This window comes from Cadophora gregata (assembly GCF_030347475.1).
Source record: "Cadophora gregata isolate MNR1 chromosome Unknown scaffold_3, whole genome shotgun sequence".
Lineage (NCBI taxonomy): Eukaryota > Fungi > Ascomycota > Leotiomycetes > Helotiales > Ploettnerulaceae > Cadophora > Cadophora gregata.
In genome coordinates this window covers 3189951-3215978 of record NW_026695926.1, presented here as the reverse complement: position 1 = coordinate 3215978, position 26028 = coordinate 3189951, and the positions used below count along the sequence as shown (strand labels likewise).

The window sequence follows — 26028 nt, the reverse complement described above, 5'->3', positions numbered from 1 at the left end:
GATGAAGTCCTGTGGAATTCAGATGCCCTAGAGATATGACAAGGACTATAATTTGTCTTTACGATTTAATCAATGTGCGACCAAAGCTTTCTAGAACATCTAGGCATATTCTACAACTTCGTGACATAAAACCTAGGAACCCAAAGCACCGCTTTAGCACCCCGCAGTCTGATATCAGTTACCAGGGCTTTATATCGGTCTCTTCGACTCGCAACAGATAGCAATAAAAAGTTAAACCCCTTCTCATGATTACGTCTCGGGTTGACATACACAATATAATCATGTCTTCCATTTTACATCCGTTTAAAAAGTCGTACACCGCGTTGTACTGGTTCCGTCCCCCGAAGCACGTGATATGAACCTCCCTCCTTCCCGCCTTTCTCAGGTCGTTCCTTCCCAAACGGAACGGAATACCACCATAGATGCATCTCGCTTCCCATCTTACCTAAGTAGACTCCCTCAACATCAGCAACATCCTCAACCTATCCACATACCTCTTAATCTTGACTTTCAATTCATCAACCTTCTTTACAACTCACATCTAAACCCTCATCTCCTCGATCTCCTCTCCACTGTTATCTGGGCATCCTCTATTCTATCGTCATCGAGTTCACTCTGATATCATCTTTCAGAGCCACAAGTGAGTGAGAGAGATATATAATCAGGATTATCTTTTGAGCTAGTTTAAAATAGCAAGCTCGCGATTGAGTTGATCTTGATCTGGAGCGTTGGGATTGGGATTGAGCTGCTTGAGTAGAGGGTAGGGGAAGGAGGATAGGCGGCCTGAGAGGGAGAGGAAGATGGAGATGGAGATGGAGATGGATGTTGGGGAGGTGTCGAGTCTAGCTTTGACGGCTGAGGGTGAGGGTGAGGGTGAGGGTGAGAGTGAGGATCAGGTGGTTGAGGGCGCGGAAGGAGACAGTACGGGGTTTGAAGGGAGCTTGGGACGTGCTGTGGAGCTTGGTGGATCTCCTGGGGTGGGTGGGGAGCTGAGAGATGAGAATGAGGGGAAGGATGAGGAAGTAGGGAAGGATCAGGTTCAAAATCAGAGACGGGTCCAGAAAGGCTCTGAGAGAGGAAGTGGAGGAAGTGAAGGGGACGTTGATGGGGTTGACGAGGGTGGGAATGTAGGCGTGGAAGACGAAGAAGGAGAGAAAGGTGGAGATGAAACGTCAGAAGCTTCGAAAGACCCCGAGATTGAAAAGAACGAGAAAATCGAACTGCCTGTCTTGAAGAATACGGGTAAAGTTTATGATGAAGAGGAAAGCAGACACCAGAAGAAGGTTCTCAGATCTGAAATCCCCGACAGTGAAGCTGATACCGAGGAGGCTCTTAGTCCTGTCAAAGGCAGCGTCGACAACAAGCTCCGGGAGTCTGAGGCGGATGAGAAAGATCTATCGAAGAATGCTGATTTAACGGGTGGTGTTCTAGCTGGCCATAGCCAGGAGAGAAGTGTCGGAACCGACAATACACCTCAGTCTTTGGAAGTGGATAATATACCCTCACAATCCAATGAGCAGATAATTCCAGAGACCGGAACCCTACGAACCAACCCTGTACACCAAGATAGTAGTGGAGTGTCTTTCGTCGATGATGAAACAATGATCATTTTTCCAAAGCTCACCACATCGGACCTACAACCTACCCACACGCCAACCCAGACGCAGACTCAGCCTCAAGAAGAAGAGGTAATCAACTCGCACTTTGCAGATGCGGTTGCCGTTATGTCTGATGTTGGAGGCGGGACCCAGGATACGACGTCTTCACTTGGAGAAGAACCAGGGAAGGGAACTGAGGTTGTGACGGACTTGCCTGGTGAAGTGAGAGATGAGACACAAGCCGGTGATATGGGCTTGGTCGGTGAAGTCGTCGCGCTGCATGAGGCTACGGCTATGGATGTAGAACTCCTTGGTTCGCAGCCATCTGAGGATTCTCCTTCGGAGAAAGCTGTTCAGGTTCCAGTTAGACCTGCATCTTCGTCGGAACAGTATACAGTGCAAGACACGGGTTCAGCGGACCAACTTCCTGATGCTCAGAAAGAACGGGACTCTTCGGTAGTTAGAGAGGATGAGGATATTGTGATGAGCGAACACTCGCTTCCAGATCAACAAACCGAGACTAGAGACGATGTCATCCAGCAAGCCAAGGAAGATGAGGCTAAAGACATCGGAACGCAATCAACTGCTTCAGGGGCCATTGCCACGACTACAATAAGGTCTCGATCAATCCCCGACAGTGATGACGACGACGAGGACCTCACTGTTGCGGACTCGGTATTGAAAGCCAAAGACCAAGCCAAAAGTCACTCTGAAGCTTCAAGTGTGATTCAAGCACCTACCGAGTCCAACAAGGCAGGTGAGAAGGTCACTAATCACCCGTCACCGCCCCAGACCATGACCTACAAATCCTCTCGGCCACGAAAAACACCTAGATCGCCTTTCAAAGCACCCGCCATGTCCACTGCCACCAAGTCCCAGTCCACGGAACCTACGTCGTCTCCTTTGAAACGCGAAGGTACGCTGTCCATCCCTATCACGAAGGCGAAAGATACGGAGAGGGAGAAAGCTCCACCAGAGTCTTCCACAGTTTCGGATGCAGCACAGAGCAAGGATGTGTTGATGGCGGAGTTGAAGGCTATGAAGATTGTAAGTCGAAGATGTCAAGTTATGGATCCACGAAGAGCAGTAGGAGAGCATAGCGAATTACCAAGAATAAACGAAGGACATGCGCTAATAGTGAAATAGGCTTCGATACAGGCTCGCAATGCTTGGCTGGAAGCTGAGATCAAAAAGAAGAAAGCTAGGTTGGAAGAAGTTACCAAGGAGTTGAGGTATGCTTTCTGTTTCCTCTTCTACAGATCTCATCTCCCCATTCCCAAATCCCTTCTTCTTCCTCATCCCCACCCGAATCTCATCCTGAGACTCTTTCCACCTCTTGTCCACAGTCTAGAGCCTTCTCACTCCTTGATCTACATCATACCCAAAACACATCTGACCAACACATACAGATACCCCGCTGCAGAAACCGTAAAGAACCATATCAAGTTGTTACATGACTACAACGATATCCGAGACATAGGACAGGGTCTGGTGGGTATGATTGCTGATAATAGAGGTGTAAGGATCGGAGAGCTGTATGAGGAGTTTGGTGTTGGGTTGAAGGATTAGTATCGATGTGGGAGGGTAGGAAAGAGAGCAAATTTGCTTGCAAGACTGCTGGCTATTGTCGATATTGCAGGTGAAAAGAATATGGAGACAAGATGGAAGTATGGATAGAGCTCGGTGTTGCTGGCGTAGATAAGATACCCATTTGCTTTTCAATTCACAACGTTCTAGAACACATGTCATAGAGCTTGTCCATGGAGCTAGAGATAAATACTCGACTGCAACTTCATTCTGAGTACCTAAAACAAGTAAACATGCAGTGTAATATAAGGACAAAAATATCCGAAAAAGGGTATAGAACGCAAAGACCCTTATACCCACCCCATCGTTCCCTTGATATCACTCCAGTGTCCCCTTCCCACCCACTACAAAAGAGAAGAAAGTCGCAAAACTCCCCCCTTTCCCTCCGCTTCTCCCTAAACCTCATCTCCACCCTCCTTTTCGTGACCTCTCTACTTCTTCTCATTCTCCCTCTCATCCAAACAAACACAAACCGCCGCCAGCAACGCCAAATCTACCCCAGGCGCAACCGTAACATAATACGTCTGCTGGCCCCCAAAAATCTCCCTCATATTAAAATAACTCCTCCCAATCTGCGCGACCACAATATTCCCCATAGTGATCGTCGCCGAGCGATCGAACCAATCGCCTTTAATCAGCAGCTCGACGTTCTGCTTGGTGCTGGCATTCACAAACGTGGCGACCATCTTGCTGCTCCCGATGCTGAACTTGCCTTTTACCTCGAAGAGGATGTCGCCGCCCGAGGGGGACTCGGCGTAGAAGGATTTGTGGAGGGAGAGGAGGCGCGTGCGGAGACTGAAGAGCGGGCGGCCGGAGGAGTCGGCGAATTCTTTCCGGTCCGAGAGGGAGAAGGTTTGGCCGCGGCATTGGACGACTTCGTGGTTGTTTTCGTCGACTATGTGGAAGGTGTCGCCCGAGAGGGACCTGGTGGGGGGAGAGGGGGGGTTAGTGGGTTGGTTTTGGAGAGGAGGGAGTTGATGTGGAGTGAAGGAGGGGGAGAGGGGTGGAGGAGGCTTACCAAACTTTTTCCTTCATCACGAGGGTTGTTTGCTTGTTGACGCAGTAGGCGGGGTTTACGCCTAGTGCTGGGTTGACGGGTGGAAGGTTGATACGAGACATGATTGCTGTTGTTCTTGTTCAGGAGTGTTGTGAAGTTTGGTGGTGTTGAAGGTCGTAGATGTGAAGTTGCAAAGTTGCGCTAGTTTTTATAGAGAGGCTTGATGCTATGAATAACACCTTTGAGGTAGGCAGAAAGAAGACAATAAATCGATCAATCCAATTTACCGCAAATAGCAAAATAACGCAGAGGGGGGAAAAGGAAATCCTCAGCTGGGCAATCGCCGTGATATATACTTACCTACTGCCCCTCTCTCATCCACTCAGCTCCCCGCCAAGAGCTACGACTGCTGATGCTGGTGCTGCGCCTGCACCGGTACCACCCATTCTCCATTCCATTGTCCGCAAACTACTAGCATGATCCTCCCACTTGGGGGTGATATCGAGCCTAGCTACGGGTGCGGGTATGGTTGGCCACTTGACGTATGATAGCTCAGCCTCGTACTGCAGGATCCCAGTATAATACCAGCAAGGCTTAGCTCTTTACTCGTGATTCGGATGTCGATGAGACAGCGAGACGTGAGAGGAAGTGGTCATTGGAGTGGATGCGAGACTGGCTGGCTAGCTGGAGACTGAATGTGCGAGGCGCATGTGGATGATGGTTTGTCTGATAGGGTTGGATTGATAGTCGTGAGGTGTAGTTCACTGCTGTCTTGGGACGAGGTTGTTTGAAGCTCGGAGAGTTGATGTCAAGATGCATGTGCTGGGGACCTCGATGTGAGGTGATATAAGTAGCATGTGGGGTTACAGTGGAGAAGTACCTTGGCGTGTTGAGACGTCACGGAAGTCGTGTTTGGATTTTTGTACGCGTGTTCTGAAATGTCTATTTGACTTTATAGACTGACACCGGGACATTTGTGTACCATTTCGTCCGATCGAAGGTTGGTTTGGGTTTATTCGCAGGATGATAGTTGCGCGTTTGCGATCATGGCAGGACTTGGGTCGCTCGCTGTGGAGGCCGAGGTTCAAGTGACCTTTTGTCTTGGAAAAGCTTCATTCTTGATCTGCGACCCGATAGGAATGTATTCGGTTCGGATCGTGAAGAGAGAATTTTGGCAGAATTTGGATCTTTAATCGTATCAGGAGAAGCGCAGTGACAGTTGTCGGCGCTTGATGATACACAAGAGCCAAGCCACATTGAGCTCAGCTGAAAGATTTTCCTAGGGGATCATTCAGAAGGTTGAAGTCAACGACGAGATCTGAGTTGTTGCTCATTACAAACACTATGGTACAACTTTTCATTCAAGTCTCTTTCTTATATCCTCGAGGGCATCGGGAATTCTGAGTTGTCGTCCAAGGGGTGAGGCAGCTTGCCAGGTTTGTGTCCAGCAGCGAACTTTGCGACTCTCGTCTCTCCTTCTCACTCTTACGACTGCTGGCCCAGGATGCCCTCTGACCATGGATACGTCCAGCAGTCATTTGATTTTGTCCTTCGACTCCTACTAATTCCGTTCAAAATATGCATCGCCGCACTCGATGTTGGCATACGACTAGTGCTCGTCGGCTGCTTCATGGTCATCTTGTTCGGCTTCGCTCCAGTCTTACACATAATTCTCTCATGTCTGAGATACCTTCAGAACATTACCGGTTTTAAGATCCCTGGTTTCCCACCGGCTCCTATGAACGGAAATCTTGGTTTCTACAAAGCATTCTTCACGCCCGACTTGCCAGCTGAGGATCCGGCACATCTTCCTGATGACCGACCACCGCAGGCCCGTCTTGGTATCTCATCTGTCTACAAGTACGAACCCTTGGACGTTTCGGGGGGGGAAGATTTACAATTCAGAGTCCTGGAACTATTACCTGCGTCTGACATCTGCGATCCCGTGCAGTTCAAGCTTCAAAGTGTATTGTTCGACTCTTCACCAGACTATGAGGCACTATCGTACTGCTGGGGTGAAGCAGCTGATACGTGGCCCATCTATCATGAGGATAAGATCTTCCATGCCCGGATCAACCTGGTCCAGGCTCTTCAAAGATTCCGCTTGGAAGACAAAAGTCGATATCTATGGGCGGATGCCATCTGTATCGACCAGTCAAGTTCCTCAGAAAGGAGTCATCAAGTATCGAAGATGGATCAGATATATCAACTCTCGAGATGTACTCTCGTCTGGCTTGGGTGCGGAGATATAAACACGATTCGAGGTCTCGATTGTGTTCAGATACTTCTGAATATCAAAGACCACCTCGAGAAGAACGACCCGGACAACATACTTCCGAAGGCTCTCACTAAGTACAAAATCGCAAGCATGGACAATCCAATCATGCGTGCATTTCTCGCACTTCAATCAAACCCCTGGTTTACTCGTGTCTGGATGATTCAAGAAGTTGCTATGGCTACTCAAGCCACCATCACATTAGGGACTTCGACTGTTAAATGGATGGACTTCTTCAACGCGAGAGAAATCGCTGTCAAGATCGGTATACTTACCATGGCTGTCGATGATACTTGCAATGGACCGTTCCATCTCTATGGCACGATTCATTATAGAAAACCGACATAAGCTAGGTACCGAAGAGCAGGCTCTCCTTCCCTTACTCCTCAGACACCGTAAATTTGGCGCCACCGATCCTCGAGATAAGATCTTTGGCCTATATGGACTCTTTCCTCCTTCGAAATACTGCCATCCACTTCTACTCAGACCGAATTACGAGACCTCCATCGTTGAACTATACAGCAAAGCGGCCAAGTGCATCCTCGACCAAGAGCAAAACTTGAATATCCTCAGCGTTCCACGATCATCTTCCCCAGCCACTACAGCATTTCTGGACAAAGCATTACAGATCCCCGGCTGGGCATTCTCCGATCCTCCTAGACTTCCATCATGGGCACCAACATGGTACACAGACGACGATACCGTCCCCCTCCGACCCTCACTCCTCTACTACGAGAAATCCACCTTCCAAGCATCCGGACCAACAAACTATGAAATGCGCCTCTCCCCCAACCATTCCCTCCTCGGCGTCTCCGGCTACAGCATCACCGAAATCACCACCCTCACTCCCATCTGGCCCGCCAACATCAAAATCCAGCATCTCCTCTCAGACACCGCCCTCACATCCTGGGACGTAGCATTCACCCACCAGAAAATGCAGATCGCACACGCAGAGAACATCCTCTCTACTCTCAACAGCTGGGAGAGTCTCGCTCTTCAGGATCCTAAACAGAAGTATCCATTCTCAGATGAGACGTACTTCGATGCATTCTGGCAGACCATCCTAGCTGGACATCTCACAAACGAGGAAGGGAAAGATAAAGCGGATTATCAACGGTCTTTCCTCGCCTGGCGGCGCGATATGCGGCGTTTTGAGCGGTGGAGGAAAATCTGGGATCTGGTCCCACACTTTGCGGTTTTCATCCTGCGCATCCACCAGATTTTTATCTTGTCCGTCTTATTCTGGCCGTTTGAACGGTTCGAAGGGTTGATTGTTAAGGCTGTGATGCCGGATACGGAGGGGTTGGCGTTCTTGAGTGGGACGGTGTTGGCGGTGGGGAGGAGGTTGGTTAGGACTGAGGAGGGGTACTTGGTGCTTGTTCCGGGGGGGACGGAGGTTGGTGATAGGGTTTTTTTGGTGAGGGGTGGGAGGGTGCCGGTTGTGCTTAGGGAGAGGGGGGAGGAGGGTGAGGAGGGGGAGGGAGATGGGAGGTGGGAGGTGGTGGGGGAGGGGTATGTGCATGGTGTTATGCTTGGGGAGGCGTGGGATGAGGGGAGGTGTGAAGAGTTGTGGTTGGAGTGATATTCAGATGTGCACGATGTGCCGGGTTGAGATCTATTTCGAGGACACGATCGAGCAGGTCCCTTTAGGGACAGTCTTATTGCGGAGGCAGTTAATTTGGGGACTTGGAAGACTCTGTATGGTCTGCAAGATATTCACAATTGACAGTGATCTTAGACTTGACAGCAAAACGATCCTGTATTGATTCTGATTCTAGGTATCTGTCTCTCTTCACCATCACATTGGCGATGCTCCACCGATATGAAATGATAAGAAGCTCTTCGGGTTGTGAAGTGGGATGGTAAGGATCAACCCCTCAAAACGACAGTTAAGTCCTCTTCAGCCACTCTTTGGCGCAGTGAATTTTTACTGCTCTGAGTACCTTTCTTTGGTCTAGATAATATGTATATATATATATATATGACTTCGGAAAGCTGCAGTGGTCGCCGGTCGGCTGACAGGGGGAAGTGTTTGTTCAATGCCTGGGTAGCCACCAAATATTCCATTCTTTATTCCGGTGAAACCGGCTGTGAATGAGCATTGAAAGAAGCATGCAGCTTACCAAGAATATAGACATTCACAATCAAGTATAAATTCCAACTTCAGACCTTCTGGAAATTCAAACTGAGCGTACCGCCTCTAAAAATGTTTGGACTTGGTGCGCTGTGCCTGTGTCCGCCAGTCTCTCGTTGAAGAATCGCAATACCATGCAAACAAGTGAGAGCTTTAGAGAACATTGATATATGACATTCTGCTGCGAAAATCTGACGAATAAGTGAGATGTCATTAGGCCAAAGGATGTTCTGTTAATGCGAGTTGACACTCAGGGGTGAAAAGCCTGTTTGGCAACGGTACAGCAGGTGAACATCAAACCTGAGCATAAGTGACTACCAAATTCACATCAACGGGATTCACGGTATTTCGATGAAGCAACCTTGATGATCGAGTATTGAACAAGGAAGTAGAGCGAGGTGGGGGGTTGGGGGCTGACACAGGACCTGGTGTTTGTTGTTCACTGTCTCTTGCCCATGTTGGAGACCTACCTGCTACATACTAGGAGGTGCTTTTATATGGTCAAGTTCCACGATAGGGAAATTTGAGGGAATGGTGTGGAAGTGAATAGCTGGGTGTTAGTTGAGCGTGTACTTGTGTTGTGGTTGTAGTCCTGACGCAGCAGGAGGACTGCCTGACTGTATAGCGTCAATTCACTTCAGAATTTTCGACCCCGAAGATCTAAGCTAGACCTCAACGTCAACACAAGCAGTAATCTTACCTTCATAAAAATGAGTCGCAGCTCTTTGGAGAACATTTTAACATTCTTGACTAAGCTGGCCGAACGAGCACTATGTTTCGATGTTCTGTCTCTTCGCATGTCACAGTTCTGGCTCGTTCTTGATGATTAAGTTAGCAACCCCAAGAGGATGTGAGGATCTGCAAATGGCAGCGAAGATACGGAGCAGATGTATATGTGTTGGATTTCTTTAGAAGACTTTCTGGAGGTAGGAGAGGAGATGACAGTATAGAGATGAAATGACGACGGTTAGTTCGTTGGTTGGGGTGCTAAGAGTATGAGATACAGTTGAAGCTTACCATGTCAGTTGCTTCCTTTGTCCGCTTACTGCCATCTCAACTAAGATATCTGATTGAGAGCAGACACTGCTCCAGAAGACTTTCCAAAGCAAAATAGGGAAAACCGGGCGTGTCATGAATCATGAATCATCTTTCCAATCGTTGCCTATCTACACATTATATAGTCCTGTGTATATACCCTCGTCCCCCCATCCCATCCCATCCATTACGTCCCCCTCCCACCCTTCAAGAACTCCTCCAATATATCCCTCTTCCTCTCCTCCCCAACCCTCCTCTCCTTCTCCTTCAACCCAACCTGTCCTCTAAAAATAACATCTTTAAACGCCTCCGCATACGCCCACTCCACAGCCTGTCGACGCAACACCAACGGGTCAGGAGGCGCAATCGGCGATTTCCCCTTCCAGGACAGAGATCTACGCACCGTATCCATACTACTCCTCGCCGTTCCGGCCACGGTCTCCTTCCAGCTGTGTTTCGGCACGGGAGCCAGTTCGCCCGCGACGCGACAGAGCATGCTTGTTAGGAAGACGAAGGAGATGTTGTGGTTGGGGGAGACGGACAGGACGTCGAGGACCCAGGATTTGATCTCTTCGGTGTCGGTGAGCTGTTTGGGGCCGCGGGCTGTGATGGCTTGGTCGAGTTGGGTCCAGAGAGGTTCGGGGACGATGCCGTCTGTTAGGCTGGTGAGGAACATGAGGAGGATTTCGGCCATGATTTCGAGTTTTTGGAACGCGGGTGTTTCGGGGGAGAAGGATTCGAGAAGGTTGGAATCTGAATCTAGAGCATTCAGCACGGGTCCTCTACATGTCTCTCTTGATGCTCTGTCCTTCAAAGTCCAAGATTTGCTGTCGAAAGGCCAGCCGGGAAACTCTGCAGGTGGTTGCGCATCATCGAGCATATTTGCGTCTGCGATGACTCGTTCCGTGAGGGCCTCAATAGCTTCAGTAAGTTTGAAAAGCTCGCGAGGAGCACTCCAGCAAACTTCCTGGCCTCGGTTGATGGGTGCTCCGCCTTTCCGAGGTGGGCGAAGAGCACGCACACCTCCTTCGGGAATCCGTATCAGTTCATCGACCGATCTTGCGAAGCAGGACTGCAACCAGATACCACGGATAGGAATGAAATGATCTCGGCCATCCGTGACTCGTAAGACAAGGACATCGTCCAGCTGGAGTCCTTTATTAAGACTCTTGACGAGTGCGTTGTCATCAACGAAGAACTCTAGCGCAGCATTGACAGTATCCCCAGGCTGGAGAGTCACCTCCCCCTTCTTGGTTTTTGGCGGATTTGCCTCTTTGTCCGTTGAGTCTTCAACAGAGACCGTGAGCCATAATGGGGCAATTCGGTCCTCTTCGCCAGGTTCACCAGGCCTGTCCACAAATGAAAACGTGGCTGGGACTTGCCCAGTATTGGCAATGGTTACATTTCGTACTTTCCGTTGCTCATAAGCTACTTCTCCAAAATCTACGCCATCAACAGATGTTGCTGATGGGCGTTGATCTGAGCTGCCATCAACATTCGGGGGGTCATCTGCAGAATGATCCACTACAATAGTGATTCCTGGGCGTCCTTCATTCTCCGCACGGTCCAGTTCTCGGGCAACTTCTTGTTGAACTTTGGCTTTTAATTCGGGCACCACTGCATCATATTCGAGAGTAAAGACCGCATCGAGAGGCTTGTGGTCGGAAGAGAGGACCCTTTGATGTGAGGTGTACACATCCTGGTGTATGCTGTCCAGATATCCCTCTTTCGTAACCACCGTTTCTGCATGTCCATCTTCACCATCGTCATATTCATCATAATCATTACTGGCAGGCTCTTCGGCGCCATCCTCGTCTGGGTTGTAATCGAACAGTACATCCTCGTCATCTGCAGCATGATCTATGCCTCGAGCTTTCATTTCGTTGTCCTTGATCCTGGCAAGTTCTTCTTCCTGTGTTTTCCCATCGTACTCGAGCTTGTCTTTACGAGTCCTATAAAGGATTCTATCACACCAACTGGGGGCTCGTCTCTTTTCACTTGAATCAAACATCCCCATGCTCCCGACGTCATACTTATATGTTGGCAAGAATGTGATCGGCCCTTCCCGCCAGCCATCATGGAAAGCTTTCCTCTTCTTTCTGACTTGCCTGAGCTGATCGTGGGGAAGAAGTGAGTCCAATGTTGCTTGTAGCGATGCTGGATCTTGGCTTGGATCCTGTACGAAATCATCTGGGTCTGGGAGACTACTGGAAGAGCTGTCATCGGTCGTAGAAGACATGCTTGTTTTCGGTATCGGCACGTCATCATCTGACTCAGAATCACTCTCAACACTCTTTATAACAATTGGTCCGTTCCCTCCTAGTTCCAGATCAATCTTATTTCGTGATTTCTGCCCAATGTCGTATTCGCCTTTCGTATGCAGCATCAACAATCGTCGTATATCATCACCTGGAAGGCCGTCCAGCCTGAAATTCAGATCTCCGAACCAGAATGCGAAATCCTCGTCTCCAATTCCCTCGTGCTTATCATCAAGAACACCCGACCAGCTGATGGGGTCGAAACGAGTTCGCTGTAAAATCTGCGTAACATCCCAGCACCTGCGATCTAGGTGTGCTGGGTCTGAACCCGATGCTAGATGCGAATTGACAAATACCATTCGAGTTGTCTCCCCCAACACTATCCTGGTCGCTACAGCTCCTTTATTTCCCAGGTAACCCATTATGCCTGTTCCAACGCTGACTGTGCTGACAGAACTAATCGTTGGAGCTATCGTAGGTGACGCGAAAACAAAGAGTAGCATACCAGAGAGCTGCTGCTCGGCCATCAGTACGTACCCAGGAGGGAGTCCATCTGTCATTGCTTTTCTCCATTTCGATGTAGGCTCTGGGTCCGTATATACCCTCCCAATGTATTCTCTTGCACTGTTTAAATCCACCACTTCCTGGAGGCCTAGTACAAATATTCCTATTTCTTCTCCACCCGTGATCGTGCCATAGTCATCCTTGGGTATTGAGCTGTCCTTCTTCGTCCATCGGTCCTCCTGTGAGCCCACGGACTCTACATGGTCCTGGCTCTTATCCTTGGTAATCCCATCTGCGATCTTCAACCCGGCTAACCTCTTGTCAATGCCTTTGCCGTCCACAAACCAGCCGCTCAAATCCTTCTCTGTCCCCGGACAAGCAGCAACGTTCCATGTGCCAATCTTGATCCTAATCTTCTGCGGTCGAGTGTACTCCGCTCGACGGGCCTGCACAGCTTTGGAGAGGGAATGAGGACTCGAAGTGGTCGGAGTCGACTCGGGCGCCGGGAGCTCCTTGTCAACGGATGTGCGAGGTGTCGAGGCCATTGTGAAGTAAGGGCCGGGGAATATCCACTGGCTAGAATCGTGAGACGTGCTTGGAGTTTGTTCCAGAGCTTAATCTGGCATATTGGCACGCACGATGACGTAAGGGATTGTGATACAAAATGTATGTCTGCTTGTACAGACAGTTCTATTATACATACATTGTGTAGAAGAGGAGCGCAGAATGTAAGACTGAACTATCCGGTGAATTGTGGAGTTGAGGGTAGAGGTTTGTGAAGTGATGAGTTAGTTAGTGGGGGGAGTCTGGCAGCTGGGCAGGATAAGCAAATCCCTGCTGTCGATCACAAGCTAACCTATTTCGAGTCACTCGAGTAAGGTTGTACTCATGAGCAGGTCTAGTGATAGTTGCAATTTATTTGACCAATTGTTTATCTTGTGATCAGTTTAGTATACGGTATGTCTTAGTGTCTGTGTTCGAGGGTCATTTTGCGTGTGACTCTTTTATAAAACCCCCTGACAGGCAGGGCCTTGAACATCAACACAGACAACCCAAGAAAACGCACAACCATTAATGTGAAGGACATGAGTACTTCTAGGAGCTAGGAAAAATGAGAAATACCTTGAACATTAGACAAGAAATTCCGTTCCGTATATATTAAGAAGTGATCCACTTGGACATTGTTACAACTCTCGGAGTCAACTTGTGGTATTGAAGCAATCATGCTGGGATGCCGAGAGAACTTACAAGAGCCAACAATAAGAAGTTTTCAGAAGGCACGAATTGACCCAAACTATTCCATGGAGAATATCATGGCAGTATGATGAATCCAAGATGCGAAACACATAAGTAGTTCTACAGCAATAATTTTGGAAATGTTTGTAGGAGCGAAAGATAGCGGAACCTGCCAAGCCAAGCGAAACGACAAGGCTGATGTTCAACTCCCAGCCTCATTCCCAACATCAACCTACAACAACAATAACCAATTGAAACATCACCGCCCTGCAAGCAAATTGACAGCGCCCAGATAAGGCAATACTTGACCGAACCAAGCTCCACCATTTCTACCAAGACGAGAATTCATCTCACGACATATCGAAATGCCTCCCAAAACTCCACGCAGATCGCGACGACAGAACCAGGCCGCCCCAGTTCAAGCATCCGACTACGACACCGAAGCTGTTGAGGTTCCAGCACTCCCAACGCGCACGCCAGCAGAAATAAACTTCTCTGTCCTCCGCCGCTATGTCCCATCCCTCGAAAACATAATCTGCTACGCTCCCTCCGCACAACTCTACACCATGCAACCCACCGGCACCTGGGACAAAGAGACCGGAGTCGAAGGCACGCTCTTCGTCTGCCAGCTAACGCCCTCACCTGTCACTGGCGGCGGTCGGCATTGTATCGTTGTGCTGAACCGGAAAGGCTTGGAGAATCTGATTGTGGAGTCGGGAGAGATACAGCATGTGGAGATAGGTGCGGATTCGTTCTTGATGCTGGGATTCAAACCGCGTGCGCAGAGTCACGAGGAGGATATGAAGGTTTTGGGATTATTCATACAGGCTGAGTCGCCGCCGAAGGAGGAGATCTGTCAGATTATTAAGGGGCATTGGGAAGAGGCTGTTAGGGAACGAAGTCTTGCAGGTGGAGATGATGGGATTACGAATTTGGGAGATGGGTTTATACCGAGTAGGGGAGAGGAGGAAGATCAGAAGATTATGGGAAGGAGGTTAAGCTTGTCGGAGTTGTTCGGAAAGCATTGAGTATATCTTGTTCAGAATATGGGTGACAAAGACTTGCTTCGTGAGGAGCCTGCTAGGCAATATCTAGCTGAGCTAATTGGCACCACTCCAAAAGAGCAAGTCCAGCAAAGATCCGTGGATCGTGGTGAGAAGGATTTCTTGCTCCATATGTCAAAGGACCAGAGCTGTAAGTTAAGCAAACTTAATTCAGATATCACCTTCAAGGAAGCATGTCATCGACCTTTCTATGGGTTTATAATACCACCATTCTAGTCTCGTGCCTATGTCTCCGGGGTTCATCGGATCTTGCTATTACATTTCCTTACCGACTCTAAAAGCCATGAACAGGCTCAGGAGAGTATCATATGGGTACGAATGCCGGGTTTGCGTACGCGATCTCTCGTTCTTCGAGTATCACAAATGGTTTGGCTGACTTTAGGCATGCAGTAGCAGTTCCCTGGCAGACATCCGCGCCTTCTTCGTTAGTATCATAAAGTTATCGTGGCAGTCCGAAGTGGAAAGAGCTATTAGCCGTGAGAATGAATGTCGAGCTGAACTTCCTTTCCCTCCGTCTCGGACCATTCTCCAGCATCAACATCTGCACATTATTCAATATTCACCGCAAGGGTTATTATCTTTTGAGCACATTGCATACAAAGAACCAGTTAGATAAATTCATCATGGCTGGTGCTCGTACCATCATTGGGAACGTCAAAAAGATAGCCTCCAGAAAGTCAAGCTTGTCCGATCCAACAGGTGGCGACAATGCAACTGCAGACTCGTCCACCCAAACCAATGGCGAAGACACGACAAACACAAACAACCTCCCTGGCCAGACAGACGGAGCAGATGCTGGCAACGAAGATTTCACTATCCCTGAGGGAAGTAGTGAAGAAAACACAGAACCGTCGTCGTCGGCCGCGAGCTCAGCCCACAGGCACTGGTCGAAGTCTGCATACGCACTGCCACCTAGCGAGGAAATGGCAAAACGGTATGATAACTCTCTAAAGTTCCACTGCAAGAGCTGACATGCCGTGGTGTTGCCATCCATCACTCCTTAATCAAGAAGATTACTGGCTTTCTCATCCATCCCAAGATCGAGCCGCTACTTCCTACGGATCCTAAAGTCGCAGATGTGAGTGACTTACTACAATAAACATTCGTATTATGTCTTTGAAAGAGCACCTCTAACTTAGTCTTAGCTGAATACCGGAACTGGAGTCTTTCTCTATCATCTTCTCGGCGATTCGAAGAAACAAAGCTATACCCTTGTGGGTTACGATACTATGCCCGAAATTTTTCCAGGCAGGCCGAAAGCTACATTTGACGTCTGCCTGTCCAAAGCCAAATTCAAAGAGCACGACATCCTGAATCCTTTCCCCGATCAAGATCTGGAGTCTTTTGATTCGGTCCACGCCAATTTCTTGGGTCCAGTTCTGGTCTCTGGTCAATGGGACGTTGCTTTCGACAACATGGTGAAGCTTGCAAAACCAGGAGGATGGATACAGTATGTAACGACAACTGCTTCCTCTCCCTAATCATAACGAGATTTCTCAATGTTCTGGAGACGTTTGCTTACATTGAGATATAGGTGGATCGATGTGAACTTGTCCAGTCGAGAGAATAGGGGCCGGATTTATGTTTCAAAGCCAGGATCCAGCAAAGCATCCTACTTGGAGATGATGGAAGGCATCGCAGAACTTGATAAATACTACGAAGACGAAACCAGTGGTGGAAAAGGATTGAATGAAATCGCACTCGCACATCCTGAGGTGAAATACGTTCATGAGGATGTTTTCAATACTGCCCAGTAAGTTTTGGAAAGCCGTTGTTCCTGTAAAATATCTCAACATCTTCTGGAGGCATCTTTCGGAACTATTTCTATGATACGATGAGCAATCACTAATTGGTAATCTCCCAGGTTGAATGACGTGAGAGTCAAAATTGACGAACTCTCTGTCCTTGCATGGAAACGGTTATTGGAGCACTTGACGATTCTTCCCATTCCTGGTAATCGATGGACTCCAGCGAGAGTCGAACGCATCGTGGAAGAGATGGCAAAAGAGGTTGAAGATGGAGTTTATATACCTCTGGAAGTCTATGTTGTGGTTGCGCAGAAGCATGATCGTCGCAGGTTGCGGAGCCTCAGGAGCGAGCGGCGGTTGCTCGACGCTGAGCAAGGTTATCGTCTTGCGGAAAGACAGTTTATCGCAGCCCAGGTAGATTTGGCGGAGGCGCAAAGAGCCGTAGAATCATCGGCAGCGGAGCTCCCTACTCGGACAAACGCCCATGTGAGAAGATAACAATTTGAGGATAGTTCGTAGGCGAATCGGGCAGTCTCTGGGTAGTATTCGTGGGTTTTAGCAATTATATGCTTTTTTGCTGTCTCATTGTCAGCATTGCCTCAGTACCTGATTTGATACACCGAGACCTGCCGGCCGCACCGTGAAACCAATATCATACGAGTTTCTGTCAGCATATCGGAATTTCAACAAGCAGCGTGATTGGAAATGTTGAATCACAGTCTAGTACTCGGTGAGTGCTGACCACATCGGGATATGAGCATCGAGAACACCACTTCCCTAAACAAGACATTGAGAAGTCAGCCCTAGGCATGCACAAAGCACATTGAATAGGTCTCGTAGAACCAATCATCTGTATCATTTGATGCTACATGAAAGCAAGTCATGTCAGCAAACACACTTCCCGAGAGGCTTGTCCCTATTCGAGCTTTCGGGTTGTGGCTAAGAATGAGGCTACAAGATCTCTGACGGTGCAATAATGCATAATGTAGTGATCTTAGCTCAACAAAATATTTGTTTTCGAGGCACTTAGTGGGTGGTGCTACGAATGCTTTGTGCTGTGGCTTGAGCTGAACTTCTTTCACTGGGGGTGACTGCAGTAGTGCTGACGTTGATTCCGGCCCCCACACTAACCCCAACCCCCTTGATATTCCTTGGTGTTACCGAGACGCAGAACAAATTATTCTTAGCTAGCACAAGGAATAAGGATTTAGATTCCCCTGCCTCTCGTCACAGTGTTTTTTTTCCACTTCATACTTTATTTTCAGTAGGCGAGAAATTTGGTGTCAACTCTTCCGGTGGTTGTTGCTCAGTTTCTGTTGTTTACATTGGAACTCCCTTGCCCAAGATGTCTATCATACCCTCGCTGCCCAAATTGACTTCCCAGGAATTAATCGATAAGTTCTGGGAGAAAAGAATCGGCAAGAATGCATCCAAGATAGCCAAACGTGAATTTCTCCTATTTACAAATATACAAAGTCACTCGCTAACGAAGAACAGCACCCACCGTCCTCCCAAAAAACGTACTCACCCAAATGGTAGGCAACAACATGCCCCAAGGCATCGTGACAGGCCGTCCCGTAACCGAATCCTATGACCACGCCGTCAAAGAGTGCGAGATCAAAGTCCGCCAAATCATCGCAGAATGCCGCCGGACCAACACCAAGTACTGCGATCCGCACTTCGACCTCGATGACATGGAGTACTGCCTCACAGCGCTATCTGGCAAGAAAGATCCTCCTCTTTCACCACCAGTGGACACTGCCGTCACGTTTGAAGTCACGCAACGGGCTGTCTCGGCGGGTGAGCAGATCTCCTGGGGAAACGTCCAGCCGGATCAAGTAGGGCAGCAGGACGGACCGCCTCCTTCGTCGGGACCGGCGTGTGCGAAGAGGGTGGGTGCTATTTTTGAGGAGCCGAAGTTTCATGTTAAGAAGGATGTGCATGTTAAAGACCTCAGGCAAGGTGCAGAGGGAGATTGCTGGTTCATCGCTTCATTGGGATCGCTATGTGTTGAAGAGCGGTTCTCGCATCTCGTAGAGCGGATCTGTCCGCCTCAGCTGCGAGATGAGAAGGTTGGTGTCTATGGATTTGTGTTCCATCGTGATGGCGAGTGGGTCTCGGAGATCATTGATGATAAACTGTATCTCTCTGCGCCGGACTACGACGATTGCGATGATTCGCGACGAGCGGTTTGGGATTCGGCGCATTTCAGGCTGGATCCTGAGGTGTCGAGGAAGTTGTATAAGAAGACTTTTCAGACGGGATCGGATGCGTTGCATTTCGCTAGTTGTGCGCACCCGCAAGAAACGTGGGTGCCGTTGCTGGAGAAGGCGTTTGCGAAGGCTCATGGTGATTTTGAAGCTATTGCTGGTGGGTGGCCCGGTGAAGGTGTGGAGGATCTTACGGGTGGGATCACGACTGAGATTGTTTCGGCAGATATTCTGGATCGGGATCAGCTTTGGACGGAATCGTTCTTGAATGTCAATAAGGAGTTTCTTTTCGGCGCGGGAACTAGACATTATGGAAGCAGTTCTGAAGACCGAGCTGGCGGGAGACAGGGTATTCAAGATGGACATGCATACTCCGTTCTCAGAGCAGTGGAGTATAAAGGGGAGCGTCTCCTCATGGTCAAGAACCCTTGGGGTGACACTGAGTGGAATGGTCGATGGAGCGACGGCTCGAAAGAATGGACGCCTGAAGCCCTGAAAGAGCTCGATTTCACATTTGGCAACGAAGGTATTTTCTGGATGCCATATGAGAGTTTCCTGGAACGATTTGTCGAGATCTGGAGAGCTAGGCTGTTCACTGAAGATTGGAACGTGTCGCAGCATTGGACTACGATCCAAGTTCCCTGGTCAGGCGATTACAATGACACCGAGTTCGAATTTGTGCTTACTGAGCCCACAACTACCGTCATCGTGCTCTCTCAACTTGATGGTCGGTATTTCGGTGGGTTGACAGGCCAGTACTCTTTCAATCTCGCTTTCCGACTCCACATGGCCGGCCAAAGCGATTACGTTGTCCGAGGATATTCCAGTGGCGAAAGATCTGCTGTTGCGGAAGTTGATCTCGAGCCGGGCACTTATCGTGTACTGCTACAGATTGAGGCGTTTCGACGATCTTATAGACCCAAGATTGAAGATGTTGTGAAGGAAAATTGGCTGGAAAGAAGAGATAAGTTGATTCGCATTGGGCTGTCGTATGATTTGGCGCATGCGAAGGGGAAGATTGAGGAGAAGGTGGTGCCGAAGAAAGTTGAGGAAAAGAAAGAGGAGGGAAAAGGGGAGGAGAAGAAACTAGGGGAAAAGAATGTGGAAGAGGAGAAAGCCGAAGCCACCAAACTCGCTGAGAAACAAGTGGAAGAAATGAAACCAAAAGACAGTTCTAAAGCATCTGATGCCACTTCATCCACAGAACCCGAATCCAAACCAGCTGCCGACGAACCTACTCATCACCAATCCAGCCATCCGGGGGAAGAATCTTTAGGCGGATTCGGCGCAGAACCTAATGCTCCACCCCCACCTCCAGCTCCAGCACACGACGATGATTCAGACGACGAAGACGGAGAAGGTGATGATGCGCCTTGGAACGCACCACTGGTCGTCAGTTTGAGAGTTTTCTGTCACAAAACAGCAGCGACAATTAAAGTGATTAGGAATGATGCGGAGGAAGTGACGGCCGAGATGAAGCCGGGTTTGGATGTTGATGATCCGGAGAAAGATGCTACGAAGGTTGTTGTGGCTGAACAGACGGATGGGGAAAAAGAGGCGGGTGTCGAGGCTGGGAAGAAGGTGGATTTGACGCTGCAGCCAAAGGCTGTGTGAACACTTATGACCGAGTTGAGAGGTTTGATTCTGTACAATTGGCAATGAAACCTTGATCGATGTTGCTCAGAACAGCTGATTCCAAGGTCACTTAAAACATTTTTTTCTCCTGCTCTGGCTTCTTGCCACTACCAAAAAGTATTGGCCCGCAATGATATCGATGTTTCTCCACTCTATTAATTCTCGTCCTTTCAAACATTTCCAACTAACTCCTCGTGTGAAGAATATAGGCGGAGCTGAAACCTTGCAGGTGAATATCATGAAGAAGAAGTTTTTGATATCACAGACAGGATTGTCGTTCCCTTACTGAAAGTACGACGCACATGAACACGGCGCAGATCTCGCTAAGGAATTGTATGCAGAGATGCACTATTGGTAATGGCCGATACCACATGATAGGTGATACTGAGGATCTGGAACCTGTGTTCTGGATCTGTCAATGCAGCTGGGTTCTTCAGGAGAACTTCACTGCCTAAGATGGATATGCTACAGTTAGGATTACTATCGCTGAGATGTTGTTAAATGGGAAAAACCCTTTCCCAAAAAACATAGTAATGTCCCTGTCATCACTACTCTTAGACACTCTTTAATTTCCCAAAGATAATTCGCACACTAGTATGGATTTGATGGATTATGTCGAGCAGTCGTGAAGAGTGGCATCCGTGTATTTCTTGGCAAGATAAGCATGGGCATCGCGACAAGTGCTAAGATTCTGCATAGGTTATGCATCGATATTTGGTTGGAGATAAAGAGACATCTTCGCTTAATGTCATATGATATGAACATGTGGGAGAAATCGGACCGGAAAATTAAAGAATGGATTTGAGTTTGATTTCGTGCTGGAATTTGGATGGTGCGATATGTACTCGTGATGTTTCGCCCAATGTCAATATTTGAAAAGGCATATACATGGTCTCAGATGGTCTCTACAAGGAATTAGCCGTAACACCTACAGATGAAAATAACTCAATCACTGCTATGCTATTGAACTACGGGACTCAATTGAAAGTTTGGGAGCCGGGAAAAGAAATAACCGCGAGACATGTGCATTTGCAGCTCTGTTTCTCGGCTATGAGTGCCGATGTTTACTCGATTACAGGGAGCGATATTAAGATAGTTGTTGTGGATACAGAAGAGGTTGTCAAGGAGAGAAAGTTACAGGCTATCCCCTCAACTGCCGTATGAAACACACTTTTTACAGGGAGTTTATAGCCTATAGCGAAACCCTATTATTAAGCGAAGAACGCTGACATTTGAATACTGCGTTGCTCGTCTAGGCAGCCTTAGCGCCTGGCTTCAGCACTGTAACCTAGAAAAGTGTGTTTTCGGCAGTTGAGGGGATATGCGAAGAAGAAGTTACAAAAGAGGCTGAGGAGAGATGTTACGAAACTGTAGAAAGGGCTGGCTTGATATAGAAGGTTCATGGACGGTGGTCATTGCTTGGAGGGGTGGGGATTGGTGTCGTGTATTTATCTGAACACATCCCTTATACTCCAAAACATATTGAACTATCTTGCAATGTTGTTTTATGTTGTTCCTCTTACTTGTACTTTCTATTGAGGGATTTGGAAAGTTGTAGATCAACTGACACAGAACAAAAAACTTTTTTTTTCAAAATCCTCTGTGTCCTCTCTGTCCTTGAAACCAAATCAACCCCACCATTCGAAGGACTTGTTTAAAATTGTTTTCCTATAATACTCGCTTCTTCTTTCCCTGCTTGAGTCATCCAATTGCATCATCACAGGCAACTTCCCACGTTTGTGAGGGTTTTCTTAGCGTCCTGACACAAATCTCGCGTCGTTTGTTTACTTCCAGACAACGGCTCCTTCTATCAAACCCCCAACGCATCTTTGCACAACAACAAATAAACGAACAACGCAGAACCACGTCTGTTTATACCCTTACTGAATCACAGACAGGTATGTCTATGAAATCTCGAGGCCAATTTGTCACTTTTGTCTTCATTTTGACGTTTTATTAATCACAACAGCCACAATCCAGTTCCTTCTTGTCGCCAGTCTTTCTCATTGCAGCAAAAAAAAAACAGTATCGAGTCACCAAAACGTCTTGTAACATCTCAATTGAGCCATACGAAGGTATTTCAGGCTATTCAATCAAACTCTAAATCCACACAATCCTGACATTCCACCCAACCCAGCTCTCTCCTCCCCCTCAAATCCCTCCCAACTCCTCAAGGAATACCAAACACCACCAAAATGTCCCTCCTCAGCATTATCAAGTGCTGGATTGGCAAGCTCTTCTCTTTCAATTGCCAAAAGAAAGGTTCCGGTCCCGCCGACTCCAGCAGCGAGTTGATCTTCCCAGTCCTTCTCCACGAAGATCCAGCTTTTATTCAGAAGGCCCCTGGGGTATTTATGAAGGGTAGCATGGAGCTGGGTTTGGATGAGGTCTTGGATGAGGATGAGGGAATGGGTGATTTCTTTCCGGGTGGAGAAGAGGATGAGCGGGGAGATGGTAACGGAGGAATGGTTGTTCCGTATGAGCGGGCTCCTAAATTGGGGATTTAGGGGTTGAGTTGAATGTTTTGGAGCTTTTTGAGGACATTGAGGGTTGGGTGGATGGATGGATAGTATGGATCAATAGAGGAAATTTGGCGTTTGTATGTCGTTGGGTTGTTTGGTGACCTTGGGGCTGTTTTTTATTAAGAAATTGAAATGAAATCCAGGTCTTCTATTGTGATTCTAGATGTCTGAAACTTGCTTGTGAAATACAAAAGAAAGGATACCTCAGAAGTTCCCTGCAGTAGGAATACCTACCATGGAGAGGATCACGTGAGACTTCTGGGATACTTGTACCCAGGTACCTTACCTTATACTAGCCAGTTCCTCCCATGTAAAAAGCGTCAATTGAAATGTTTCAATGTTCTGTAAATATTCTGAGGACATTAATTTCTCCACGAATTCACGCTGCTGGCTTTGGTGCTACTGTTAAGGGCCGTTCTTCATGCCTCGAGGAGTAAAGCCTCACAGCTATCTCTATTCGACCAAAACACCACTGCAGTTATCTCAAAACCAAACTTCACCACGTCACACATGTCATCCAAAGTTCGCCTCCACAGCTTACTCGCACAGAGAAATAATAATCTTTTGTTGCATTTCGATGTTTTTGTGGCGTGCCGATCCTCGCCACATGGTTACCACCTACGTACAACATAATGCACCGCACAGCCGAGAGAGCTCTCGTGCCTCTCATCCTAAACGAAAATATTCGAACGGGAAATCATCCGAGTCACGAGCCGTAACCCTGTGGCTCTACTCTGTTGCACATCGTAGAAAGTGGGCCGTGCTTGCACCGCTTTCCTTTCCAGCTTCTCGAAAACCTCTGGAACGTTAGGAAGCGTTACAGATATATCGGGTGGGTGTTCGCTAAACAAAAGTGAGCAAACAGGCGACGTGTGTTGTGGTTAGCTTGCGTTCTGGTGCTGACTTGGCGTGAACTATGATTCTTACCGGTTAGAGCAACACTGACTCCAGAGGGGAAAATATTTTAAAGTTTTGGCTACCAAGCTGGGTTAGCCCCTTGAGTCTTTCACTTAGTTTGGAAGGTCGAAATAATGCCATGCTATGCCGTGCCGCGGTCGTTCGAAAAGAAGAAGCTCGACATCTTAGACAGCTGACAGTCTTCCCGCTATGTTGCACATTTTGACTTTCGCGGAACGACAGCAGCGGTCGCACCAGATGACGGAGACAGGGCAAAACAGTCGGTGCAAAGTTTGAATCTTCTGGAGGACCTTGTGGCATTCGTGGTCTCTGCGTTCCTCGAATTGTTGTTACTGGATGGATGGCATTTTGTTGCACATCTACGGAGGCTGGTCCGGAGGTTCCGGAGGACGGGTCCTTGGGTTTGCAGCGTAAGTGTGAGGACTAGGAATCTGTATTTGAGCTATCTTGTAGGACTAGGAGAGCGGTTTGTAGCGCAGAAGTCTAAGCGCTGTGAAGCGGTTCTGTCAATTGAAACGCTGGATGGTGATTTAGTGACTCCGAATTAACGTACAAAGGACCGACAATTCTATGATGCAGCAGAACACTTCATACAATTCAAGTACGATTTTGTCAGTATCTTCATATCTACAGCTCCCTTCCACTGATGTTGAATTGAGTTCAGACCACTGGAAAGGAACGCGATCTTAAAGTCAAAAGGTTTCGCTGTGTCACTTATCACTACTAAGTATCTTCCCGCACCTCACCACTTCCTGAAGCCACTTCTTATGCATTGATGCCCCATTGACGGCGCCTGGAGATGCGAGAAGTTAACAGCTAACTATATTCGATAACATATCCGTTACGATGATTTAGGTGTCCACGTCTCGAGACCATCCCCTGTTTCTCGTCCTTGCGTCTGAATCCTTCGGAGCAACTAAGCGAAAACCAGAAGCTGTTCCTTGCAGAACACCTACCGGTTCGAAACTGGACCGAGGCAATATGGAAAGGGTTGTAAATTTAGCATAGAGCTTCATAAAAATACATTATTCTCCAAAACGGAAATCACAGCGAGCATTCGCAGTCGTGGTGCGAAGCAAAATTGTTCACGCAGTATTTTCATGTTCGCAGTGAACCACAGTGAAGAAGGCAGCCAAAAGCCCCACGGCCAAATAAAACAAACAAAACACCACACCAAAACACCTTCGTCCCAAGAAGCGAAGTAATCAGGCGAGCCCACCTCGCCTCACCAGCAAAGTCAACCTCAAACACATCAAGCAAGGAAAGAGAGAAGAAACCCAGCAAACTGCCTCCAAAATATTCTTTTGTTGCATTTCGCAAATTCATCGCGGAAAGCGGGAGCTCAATCCCGGAGGGAGGTTCCAGGCTGCGCTTCACATGAAGCAAGGTTTCAGTAGTATATCAATTGGGCCGGATGTCTTCCACGCTTCCAGAAATTTCACAGCCCTGCTCAGACCAGCTGGTGTTCATGATAAGGGATGGATGGATGGATGGATGGATGTGCGGCCGCCGCTGCGGACGTGGACGCCCGGGCACGTTCCATTCATTCCACTTTGAATGACTCGAGTTTCTTGCCTTGCTTGCATGAAGGTGGAATGGTCTGATTATTGTCGTCGCCGGGGGCCCGGGGAAGGGGGGGGCCCGGCCCGAGCCGCTCGACGTTGCAATTGACTACGTGATAGATGGACGAGGGACGTGGGGGCTGAAGGATGAAAGAAGTATGTCATGCGAGAGTTCGTGGAATGTTGGTTGGTTGGTGGATGCCCTGGGATACGTTCATGCTGATGCTATGACTGATAAGCTTACAATTCGCCCAGCGTTCTTGATGTTCGAGCTGGGAATTTATTGATCATCCTATTGAACGATTGAGAATCGTTTTTCTCAGCCTTCACTTAATCATATACCGAAATACCTCTCAGGGTCTCCAGAGAGTCTTGACAAGGCATATACTATCCAGCACTGGACCCATGTATTCAAAGTCCTGGGAAGTATCCCCGTAGAAACACACCGCCAAGTTCCTCGCTTTGTCCCCTACCAATAAGCTCACACCTAGAAATAAGACAGAGTATAATAGCAGTATTAACCGGAATCTCTCCGGTACAAGGGTATGAAACTTGAAAATTCGGTCTGGTCTTGAAGCAAAGTTTTGTCCCGGTAGCTACCGGTAGCTATCGGAAGTCAATTACATTTCCCCCCCAACTTGAATGTTAAATGTGTAGAAAACTGGACCTCGTGTGAGTAGCTACTAGGGGTGTCTATCCAATACTTCAGTAGAGATTTAGCCTTAGGTAGGGCTTAAGTGTCTCT

General features: G+C 48.1%; 9 protein-coding genes across 9 annotated transcripts; 7 read left to right on the top strand and 2 right to left on the bottom strand.

Annotated features, from left to right (window-relative positions):
• Window positions 1-405: 405 nt before the first annotated feature.
• On the top strand, window positions 406-3545 carry ONS95_009575 (uncharacterized protein). Its single transcript, XM_058503175.1, has 3 exons — window positions 406-2645; window positions 2745-2830; window positions 3008-3545. Exons 1-3 carry the CDS (start codon window positions 801-803, stop codon window positions 3165-3167), a joined length of 2091 nt encoding a protein of 696 aa, XP_058362110.1. The 5' UTR covers window positions 406-800; the 3' UTR covers window positions 3168-3545.
• Window positions 3546-3616: 71 nt separating this feature from the next.
• ONS95_009574 (uncharacterized protein) lies at window positions 3617-4304 on the bottom strand (the record flags this gene model as incomplete). Its single annotated transcript, XM_058503174.1, has 2 exons — window positions 3617-4109; window positions 4204-4304. 2 exons carry the CDS (start codon window positions 4302-4304, stop codon window positions 3617-3619), a joined length of 594 nt encoding a protein of 197 aa, XP_058362109.1.
• Window positions 4305-5686: 1382 nt separating this feature from the next.
• Window positions 5687-9282, top strand: ONS95_009573 (uncharacterized protein; the record flags this gene model as incomplete). The annotated part of the gene is made up of 3 exons (XM_058503173.1): window positions 5687-6722; window positions 6811-8735; window positions 8795-9282. The coding sequence occupies 2 exons, from the start codon at window positions 5687-5689 to the stop codon at window positions 8037-8039; spliced, it is 2265 nt and encodes a 754-aa protein (XP_058362108.1). The 3' UTR covers window positions 8040-8735; window positions 8795-9282.
• Window positions 9283-9807: 525 nt separating this feature from the next.
• ONS95_009572 (uncharacterized protein) lies at window positions 9808-13858 on the bottom strand. The gene is made up of 2 exons (XM_058503172.1): window positions 13637-13858; window positions 9808-13323 (listed from the first exon to the last, which is right to left on the bottom strand). Exon 2 carries the CDS (start codon window positions 12931-12933, stop codon window positions 9814-9816), a length of 3120 nt encoding a protein of 1039 aa, XP_058362107.1. The 5' UTR covers window positions 12934-13323; window positions 13637-13858; the 3' UTR covers window positions 9808-9813.
• A 131-nt stretch (window positions 13859-13989) lies between these two features.
• On the top strand, window positions 13990-14652 carry ONS95_009571 (uncharacterized protein; the record flags this gene model as incomplete). Its single annotated transcript, XM_058503171.1, has 1 exon — window positions 13990-14652. The coding sequence occupies one exon, from the start codon at window positions 13990-13992 to the stop codon at window positions 14650-14652; it is 663 nt and encodes a 220-aa protein (XP_058362106.1).
• A 659-nt stretch (window positions 14653-15311) lies between these two features.
• Window positions 15312-15659, top strand: ONS95_009570 (uncharacterized protein; the record flags this gene model as incomplete). The annotated part of the gene is made up of 1 exon (XM_058503170.1): window positions 15312-15659. One exon carries the CDS (start codon window positions 15312-15314, stop codon window positions 15657-15659), a length of 348 nt encoding a protein of 115 aa, XP_058362105.1.
• Window positions 15660-15917: 258 nt separating this feature from the next.
• ONS95_009569 (uncharacterized protein) lies at window positions 15918-16934 on the top strand (the record flags this gene model as incomplete). The annotated part of the gene is made up of 3 exons (XM_058503169.1): window positions 15918-16138; window positions 16223-16441; window positions 16553-16934. 3 exons carry the CDS (start codon window positions 15918-15920, stop codon window positions 16932-16934), a joined length of 822 nt encoding a protein of 273 aa, XP_058362104.1.
• Window positions 16935-17643: 709 nt separating this feature from the next.
• Window positions 17644-21207, top strand: CAPN9 (calpain 2, (m II) large subunit). Its single transcript, XM_058508741.1, has 3 exons — window positions 17644-17881; window positions 17934-20811; window positions 20981-21207. Exons 1-2 carry the CDS (start codon window positions 17782-17784, stop codon window positions 20258-20260), a joined length of 2427 nt encoding a protein of 808 aa, XP_058362103.1. The 5' UTR covers window positions 17644-17781; the 3' UTR covers window positions 20261-20811; window positions 20981-21207.
• Window positions 21208-22140: 933 nt separating this feature from the next.
• ONS95_009568 (uncharacterized protein) lies at window positions 22141-22912 on the top strand. Its single transcript, XM_058503168.1, has 3 exons — window positions 22141-22179; window positions 22251-22356; window positions 22419-22912. The coding sequence occupies exon 3, from the start codon at window positions 22477-22479 to the stop codon at window positions 22786-22788; it is 312 nt and encodes a 103-aa protein (XP_058362102.1). The 5' UTR covers window positions 22141-22179; window positions 22251-22356; window positions 22419-22476; the 3' UTR covers window positions 22789-22912.
• Window positions 22913-26028: the final 3116 nt, after the last annotated feature.

What these genes read in the sequence shown, in the direction of transcription:
- ONS95_009568 (XM_058503168.1), top strand. Translation starts at nt 22,477, where the DNA reads ATGTCCCTCCTCAGCATTATCAAGTGCTGGATTGGCAAGCTCTTCTCT.
- CAPN9 (XM_058508741.1), top strand. Translation starts at nt 17,782, where the DNA reads ATGTCTATCATACCCTCGCTGCCCAAATTGACTTCCCAGGAATTAATC. An exon ending in TGCATCCAAGATAGCCAAAC is followed by an intron (nt 17,882 to 17,933) that starts GTGAATTTCTCC and finishes AACGAAGAACAG; the next exon opens with CACCCACCGTCCTCCCAAAA.
- ONS95_009572 (XM_058503172.1), bottom strand. Translation starts at nt 12,933, where the DNA reads ATGGCCTCGACACCTCGCACATCCGTTGACAAGGAGCTCCCGGCGCCC.
- ONS95_009575 (XM_058503175.1), top strand. Translation starts at nt 801, where the DNA reads ATGGAGATGGAGATGGAGATGGATGTTGGGGAGGTGTCGAGTCTAGCT. An exon ending in AGTTGAAGGCTATGAAGATT is followed by an intron (nt 2,646 to 2,744) that starts GTAAGTCGAAGA and finishes ATAGTGAAATAG; the next exon opens with GCTTCGATACAGGCTCGCAA. An exon ending in GAAGTTACCAAGGAGTTGAG is followed by an intron (nt 2,831 to 3,007) that starts GTATGCTTTCTG and finishes CAACACATACAG; the next exon opens with ATACCCCGCTGCAGAAACCG.